The 9,276-nt window shown below is 35.9% G+C and overlaps 1 protein-coding gene across 1 annotated transcript; it reads left to right on the top strand.

Moving 5' to 3' along the window:
• The first annotated feature begins 4,443 nt into the window (after positions 1 to 4,443).
• LOC145895620 (uncharacterized) lies at positions 4,444 to 5,217 on the top strand. The gene has a single exon (XM_082984420.1). It carries the CDS (start codon positions 4,444 to 4,446, stop codon positions 5,215 to 5,217), a length of 774 nt encoding a protein of 257 aa, XP_082840546.1.
• Positions 5,218 to 9,276: the final 4,059 nt, after the last annotated feature.

Below are 9,276 nucleotides of genomic sequence, written 5' to 3' on the forward strand. Positions count from 1 at the left end.
GCAGTATATGACTTTTCGATAAAAAATAGTTTTTTTTCTGTACAAGCTTTATTATACAGTGGAAAACGCTGATACTCCAGTACTGAGTTTGCGGTTGCACAACGTATGTAACTATGCGATTTCAGCACTTGTCCATTTTGCAGTATATGACTTTTCGATAAAAAATATTTTTTTTCAGTACAAGCTTTATTATACAGTGGAAAACGCTGATACTCCAGTATTGCGTTTGCGGTTGCACAACGTATGTAACTATGCGCTTTCAGCACTTGTCCATATTGCAGTATATGACTTTTCGATAAAAAATACTTTTTTTCATTACAAGCTTTATTATACAGTGGAAAACGCTGGTACTCCAGTATTGCTTTTGCGGTTGCACAACGTATGTAACTATGCAATTTCAGCACTTGTCCATTTTGCAGTATATGACTTTTCGTGGAAAAATATTTTTTTTCATCACAAGCTTTATTATGCAGTGGAAAACGCTGATAATCCAGTATTGCGTTTGCGGTTGCACAACGTATGTAACTATGCGCTTTCAGCACTTGTCCATATTGCAGTATATGACTTTTCGGTAAAAAATATTTTTTTTCATTACAAGCTTTATTATACAGTGGAAAACGCTGGTACTCCAGTATTGCTTTTGCGGTTGCACAACGTATGTAACTATGCGATTTCAGCACTTGTCCATTTTGCAGTATATGACTTTTCGATAAAAAATAGTTTTTTTTCTGTACAAGCTTTATTATACAGTGGAAAACGCTGATACTCCAGTACTGAGTTTGCGGTTGCACAACGTATGTAACCATGCGATTTCAGCACTTGTCCATTTTGCAGTATATGACTTTTCGATATAAAATGTTTTTTTTCAGTACAAGCTTTATTATACAGTGGAAAACGCTGATACTCCAGTACTGAGTTTGCGGTTGCACAACGTATGTAACCATGCGATTTCAGCACTTGTCCATTTTGCAGTATATGACTTTTCGATAAAAAATAGTTTTTTTTCTGTACAAGCTTTATTATACAGTGGAAAACGCTGATACTCCAGTACTGAGTTTGCGGTTGCACAACGTATGTAACCATGCGATTTCAGCACTTGTCCATTTTGCAGTATATGACTTTTCGATATAAAATGTTTTTTTTCAGTACAAGCTTTATTATGCAGTGGAAAACGCTGATACTCCAGTACTGAGTTTGCGGTTGCACAACGTATGTAACCATGCGATTTCAGCACTTGTCCATTTTGCAGTATACGACTTTTCGGTAAAAAATATTTTTTTTTAGCACAAGCTTTATTATACAGTGGAAAACGCTAGTACTCCAGTATTGCTTTTGCGGTTGCACAACGTATGTAACTATGCGATTTCAGCACTTGTCCATTTTGCAGTATATGACTTTTCGATAAAAAATAGTTTTTTTTCTGTACAAGCTTTATTATACAGTGGGAAAAGCTGATACTCCAGTACTGAGTTTGCGGTTGCACAACGTATGTAACTATGCGATTTCAGCACTTGTCCATTTTGCAGTATATGACTTTTCGATAAAAAATATTTTTTTTCAGTACAAGCTTTATTATACAGTGGAAAACGCTGATACTCCAGTATTGCGTTTGCGGTTGCACAACGTATGTAACTATGCGATTTCAGCACTTGTCCATTTTGCAGTATATGACTTTTCGATAAAAAATATTTTTTTTCAGTACAAGCTTTATTATACAGTGGAAAACGCTGATACTCCAGTTTTGCGTTTGCGGTTGCACAACGTATGTAACGATGCGCTTTCAGCACTTGTCCATTTTGCATCAATGTCATTGCGTACAACCGCGTAAATCTTTTGCAACCTCGAAACAACCCAGGGGCGGTTTCAAATAACCAATTGAGGTTTCTACCGTCCCTTCATCTAATCCCAACCGGATCATTCATTGTGTTTTACTGTTCCGCATTTTATTTTCGCGGATTATGATGTAAATAAACTGAATTGAATTGAATTGAATTGCAGTATATGACTTTTCGGTAAAAAATATTTTTTTTTAGTACAAGCTTTATTATACAGTGGAAAACGCTGGTACTCCAGTATTGCTTTTGCGGTTGCACAACGTATGTAACTATGCGATTTCAGCACTTGTCCATTTTGCAGTATATGACTTTTCGATAAAAAATAGTTTTTTTTCTGTACAAGCTTTATTATACAGTGGAAAACGCTGATACTCCAGTACTGAGTTTGCGGTTGCACAACGTATGTAACTATGCGATTTCAGCACTTGTCCATTTTGCAGTATATGACTTTTCGATAAAAAATATTTTTTTTCAGTACAAGCTTTATTATACAGTGGAAAACGCTGATACTCCAGTATTGCGTTTGCGGTTGCACAACGTATGTAACTATGCGCTTTCAGCACTTGTCCATATTGCAGTATATGACTTTTCGATAAAAAATACTTTTTTTCATTACAAGCTTTATTATACAGTGGAAAACGCTGGTACTCCAGTATTGCTTTTGCGGTTGCACAACGTATGTAACTATGCAATTTCAGCACTTGTCCATTTTGCAGTATATGACTTTTCGTGGAAAAATATTTTTTTTCATCACAAGCTTTATTATGCAGTGGAAAACGCTGATAATCCAGTATTGCGTTTGCGGTTGCACAACGTATGTAACCATGCGCTTTCAGCACTTGTCCATATTGCAGTATATGACTTTTCGGTAAAAAATATTTTTTTTCATTACAAGCTTTATTATACAGTGGAAAACGCTGGTACTCCAGTATTGCTTTTGCGGTTGCACAACGTATGTAACTATGCGATTTCAGCACTTGTCCATTTTGCAGTATATGACTTTTCGATAAAAAATATTTTTTTTCATTACAAGCTTTATTATACAGTGGAAAAGGCTGATACTCCAGTATTGCGTTTGCGGTTGCACAACGTATGTAACTATGCGATTTCAGCACTTGTCCATTTTGCAGTATACGACTTTTCGGTAAAAAATATTTTTTTTTAGTACAAGCTTTATTATACAGTGGAAAACGCTGGTACTCCAGTATTGCTTTTGCGGTTGCACAACGTATGTAATCATGCGATTTCAGCACTTGTCCATTTTGCAGTATATGACTTTTCGATAAAAAATAGTTTTTTTTCTGTACAAGCTTTATTATACAGTGGAAAACGCTGATACTCTAGTACTGAGTTTGCGGTTGCACAACGTATGTAACCATGCGATTTCAGCACTTGTCCATTTTGCAGTATATGACTTTTCGATATAAAATGTTTTTTTTCAGTACAAGCTTTATTATACAGTGGAAAACGCTGATACTCCAGTACTGAGTTTGCGGTTGCACAACGTATGTAACCATGCGATTTCAGCACTTGTCCATTTTGCAGTATATGACTTTTCGATAAAAAATAGTTTTTTTTCTGTACAAGCTTTATTATACAGTGGAAAACGCTGATACTCCAGTACTGAGTTTGCGGTTGCACAACGTATGTAACTATGCGATTTCAGCACTTGTCCATTTTGCAGTATATGACTTTTCGATATAAAATGTTTTTTTTCAGTACAAGCTTTATTATACAGTGGAAAACGCTGATACTCCAGTACTGAGTTTGCGGTTGCACAACGTATGTAACCATGCGATTTCAGCACTTGTCCATTTTGCAGTATACGACTTTTCGGTAAAAAATATTTTTTTTTAGTACAAGCTTTATTATACAGTGGAAAACGCTAGTACTCCAGTATTGCTTTTGCGGTTGCACAACGTATGTAACTATGCGATTTCAGCACTTGTCCATTTTGCAGTATATGACTTTGCGATAAAAAATAGTTTTTTTTCTGTACAAGCTTTATTATACAGTGGGAAACGCTGATACTCCAGTACTGAGTTTGCGGTTGCACAACGTATGTAACTATGCGATTTCAGCACTTGTCCATTTTGCAGTATATGACTTTTCGATAAAAAATATTTTTTTTCAGTACAAGCTTTATTATAAAGTGGAAAACGCTGATACTCCAGTATTGCGTTTGCGGTTGCACAACGTATGTAACTATGCGATTTCAGCACTTGTCCATTTTGCAGTATATGACTTTTCGACAAAAAAATATTTTTTTTCAGTACAAGCTTTATTATACAGTGGAAAACGCTGATACTCCAGTTTTGCGTTTGCGGTTGCACAACGTATGTAACGATGCGCTTTCAGCACTTGTCCATTTTGCAGTATATGACTTTTCGATAAAAAATATTTTTTTTTAGTAAAAGCTTTATTATACAGTGGAAAACGCTGGTACTCCAGTATTGCTTTTGCGGTTGCACAACGTATGTAATCATGCGATTTCAGCACTTGTCCATTTTGCAATAAGCCTTATTCTATTTGAATAAGCCTAGGCATTAGAATAAGGCTGCTGATGACCTGATGTTACAAGGAAATGTCAAAAAATTCTCCAAAAAAGATGTCTGGTCTCACCCTCACCGCAAAATTGGACCATGTCTTTGATCAACTGCAGCAAAACAAGGCTCAGGTCACTGAGAAATTTAGTCTACTTCTAACAGAACTTCAATCAATCCGGGAAAGCCAAAATTTTCTTTCAAAAAAATTTGATGCAATTGAAAAAAGACTAAATCACACTGAAGAGGAACTAAAAATAACAAAGAAAGAAAATATCAAACTTAAAGAAGACATAAAACACTTGAAAACTAGCATAGCTTCATACTCGGGACAACTCAATGAACTTGAGCAATATGGTCGAAGAGATTGCCTCGAAATTAAAGGCATTCCCTACAACAAGGAAGAGTGCACGGATGAGATTGTGGTCTCTGTGGCAAAAAAAACTGGTATTAACATCACAAAAAATGACATCAGCATTTCGCACCGTTTACCATCACGCCAAAGCAACACACAACAACCGCCCACAATTATTGTAAAATTTTTGTCAAGAAAAACACGTGATGACCTGTACATGAATAGAAAAAAGCTACACAAGATAAACATGGACCATCAAGCTACAAAAATATACATCAATGAAAGTCTAACAAAAATAAACAGGAAAATCTTCAATACTTGCCTTGCGTTCAAAAGAAATGAAGGATACAAATTTATCTGGACGAAAAATGGATCAACACTGTTAAAAAAGGATGAAGGAACTTCAGCAATTTGGATAAAAAATGAAGATGATCTCAAGAAATTCAAGATTCCAAACATCGAAAGAGGTACTGAATCCAACTGAATTGTTACTATACAATCCCAAGGATGTCTTTGAGCTATAAAACAATCAATGTTGTTATATTTGCATATTATTTTAGATAAAAAACCACCAATATGACTACAAATACGAATCCTTGTAAATATTACTCTATGCAAGAATTTGTAAAAACATCACAGTGTATAGGCCAAAAAGATTTTTGTGTGACACATTTCAATGTAAGGAGCTTACCACACAACCTAGACACACTTGAAACATTCACCAACATGTGCATCGAATTACCCCATATAATTGGCATTTCTGAAACAAGGCTAAAAAATAGTACTGCAACCAATACTACTTTGAATGGTTATGACTTTTTGGGGGAAAACTCCTTGACAAATGCGGGTGGCGTTGGTTTTTACATTAAAAGGCCACTAGTTTACCGCAAAAATGACACATACAAAATATACATGCCACGTTGTGAAAACTTGTGGATTGAGTTGGATCTCAAACAAAATAATCAAAACAAAACCATTATAATTGGAGTAATATATCGCCACCCAGATCAATCTATATCACCCTTCACATCACAATTGGAAAACACCTTGCATAAACTGAACAAAAACAACACATTATTTTATATTCTCGGAGACTTAAACATAGACCTTTTAAAAAACACTCCTCAAATACAAGAATATACATTAATGTTAACAGCACTTAACAGCACAATAATAATCGACAAAGCATCTCACATTGCCCCTTCACAGAAACAATCCTGTTTAGATCACATTTACACTAACAACACCAAAAATGTTATCACATCCGGTTTAGTTACTTTTGATATATCAGACCACTTGCCAATATTTGCTATTACACACAACCTACAACCAACAGACTCACCACACCCCAAAGTAATACGAAATTACTCAAAGTTTGATGCAGACAAATTTTTGCTCACCATTTCAAACAAAGCAAGCACCATCTGGAATCAAACTGATATAAGCCAGAAAATGGTAACTTTTATCCAAATTTTTCAAAGTGCTGTAGAAGAGCAGGCCCCATATACAACTTTATCAACCAGGCGCAAGGCAAATCCTTGGCTTACCAAAGGTATCCTGAAATCAATAAAACATAAAAATAAACTTTACAAAAAATACATCCAACAAAAAATCAATGCAATGAAATACAAATCATATTCAAGCAAGCTAAAATCAACCATACGAGCAGCAAAGAGAAACTACTACAAAGTCATGTTTGAACACAACAAATCAAGTCCAAAACAAACATGGAAACTTATCAATAAAGTAACTACAAACAACATCAAAGGGAAAACACACATATCACAAATTACTACAACAAATGGTACAGTGACAAATGACCCATTGATCATGGCAAATACGTTCAATACTTTTTTCACCAGCATTGGAAAAGATATGGCGCTTCTTGTCCCCCCAACATCTAAATCACCAGCAGAATACCTCACAAATGGCCCGTCATCATCATTCTTTTTTTACACCATAGAAATAAATGAAGTTTTCAATACTATTGTACAGTTAGATTCAAGTAAATCACCTGGTCCCTATGACATGCCCATAAAACTAGTAAAACTAGCAGCACCAGTCATCTCTCCAATTCTTTGCATGTTGTTTAATTGTTGCATTCAAACAGCAAGTTACCCAAGTTGCCTTAAACTGTCTCAAATATCACCATTGTTCAAGGGCGGGGACCAAAAAAATGTCAACAACTACAGACCGATATCGCTTATACCAGTTTTTGCCAAAATTTTTGAAATAATTATACACAAAAGAGTTACCGAGTACTTAACAAAATTTGACCTTCTGACCAAATTTCAAAATGGATTTAGGCCTGGCCATTCCACAGATTTGACAGTCGCACAAATTTATGAGCATATAGCTAATTCCACAGATCACAAAGAAAAAACATGCGCAATTTTCCTGGATTTATCAAAGGCATTTGATACCGTCAACCACGAAATCATCCTGCAAAAATTGGAGTTTTATGGATTCCGGGGAAAAATTAAAAGCTTTTTTGAAAACTACCTCACTGGCAGGCAACAATACACAAAAATTTGCAATTCCCGCTCCAATGTCTGTAACGTGGAATGTGGTGTGCCCCAGGGATCTCCTCTAGGACCACTTCTGTTTCTCATTTATGTAAATGATTTGCCTTGCGCCTCCTCATTCTGCACAAGATTATTCGCAGATGACACATGTCTCATCAAGTCGTGCAAAAATGTAAGGGATTTAGAAAAGGCTGCAAATATCGAACTAGACAAGGTTAATACATGGCTCAATTCGAACAAACTAACAGTTAACTGCAAAAAAACCACATTCATGCTCTTCGCAAACAGCAAAAAGACAAACAATACTGATTTTACCCTTAAGATTAATGACACCACACTAGAGCAAGTCAAGACCACAAAGTACCTTGGTGTACATATTGATGATACACTGTCATGGGCCCCACATGTTAACTCAACCTGCAAAAAAATTGCAAAAAGCGTTGCAATTCTTTACAAGCTGAAGCACATCATAGGACAGTGTACATTACAAACAGTGTATCACGCACTTGTTCATTCGCATTTGTCTTATGGCCTTTTGGCGTGGGGTTTTGTTTGCCCATCATTGTTACATCCAGTGGTGGTCCTGCAAAATAGAGCGCTTCGCATAATAACAAACAGTCCCTTTCGCACCCACACCTATCAACTGTACATTAAAGCACAAATTCTTCCAGTCAATCTACAGCACAAGCTGCAACTTGGTAAATTTGCTTACAATTACAAAAATCATCGTCTACCCGCAGCCTTTAAGGACTACTTTACCCCATTAGCAAACATTCACACCCACATAACACGATGTCAAACCACACATCAATATTATCTCCCACGTGTTTTCACTGAACTAGGTAAAAAAACTATAAAATACCAAGGCGCAGAAATATGGAATAACATCCCGCAAAACATTAAAAGCTTTAGCTTAAAAGGGTTTCTTAAAGCACTAAAATTACACTTTCTTCACTTATATGCCAATGCTGCACAGCTGTAGAGATGACCACGTGCGATGTAAACACCCGCAGGAATGTTTTGATGCGATAGGGCGCAATTTAGCAAAAAATCACGTCACTTCACCGCCGGCCTAATTGGTAATTGCCCTTGACATATGCAAATGGTAAAATTCACAACGATTCATTCTTATTTATATTGTATCTTTTAGTTTTGTAACATGCGCAATACTTACCGATTGTCTTTTCTCTGTTTCGTGTTATTTCTGTACTTCTTTGTTTATTGTAATGCAGAATGATTGTTGATTAAATGTTCCTTGCCTCATCAATGTCATTGCGTACAACCGCGTAAATCTTTTGCAACCTCGAAACAACCCAGGGGCGGTTTCAAATAACCAATTGAGGTTTCTACCGTCCCTTCATCTAATCCCAACCGGATCATTCATTGTGTTTTACTGTTCCGCATTTTATTTTCGCGGATTATGATGTAAATAAACTGAATTGAAAAAAATTGCAGTATATGACTTTTCGATAAAAAATAGTTTTTTTTCTGTACAAGCTTTATTATACAGTGGGAAACGCTGATACTCCAGTACTGAGTTTGCGGTTGCACAACGTATGTAACTATGCGATTTCAGCACTTGTCCATTTTGCAGTATATGACTTTTCGATAAAAAATATTTTTTTTCAGTACAAGCTTTATTATACAGTGGAAAACGCTGATACTCCAGTATTGCGTTTGCGGTTGCACAACGTATGTAACTATGCGATTTCAGCACTTGTCCATTTTGCAGTATATGACTTTTCGATAAAAAATATTTTTTTTCAGTACAAGCTTTATTATACAGTGGAAAACGCTGATACTCCAGTTTTGCGTTTGCGGTTGCACAACGTATGTAACGATGCGCTTTCAGCACTTGTCCATTTTGCAGTATATGACTTTTCGATAAAAAATATTTTTTTTCAGTACAAGCTTTATTATGCAGTGGAAAACGCTGATACTCCAGTTTTGCGTTTGCGGTTGCACAACGTATGTAACTATGCGCTTTCAGCACTTGTCCATTATGCAGTATATGACTT

Source organism: Ascidia mentula, chromosome 3 (assembly GCF_947561715.1).
Source record: "Ascidia mentula chromosome 3, kaAscMent1.1, whole genome shotgun sequence".
NCBI classification, from domain to species: Eukaryota; Metazoa; Chordata; class Ascidiacea; order Phlebobranchia; family Ascidiidae; genus Ascidia; species Ascidia mentula.

Coding starts and splice junctions, on each gene's coding strand:
- LOC145895620 (XM_082984420.1), top strand. CDS start 4,444: ATGTCTGGTCTCACCCTCACCGCAAAATTGGACCATGTCTTTGATCAA.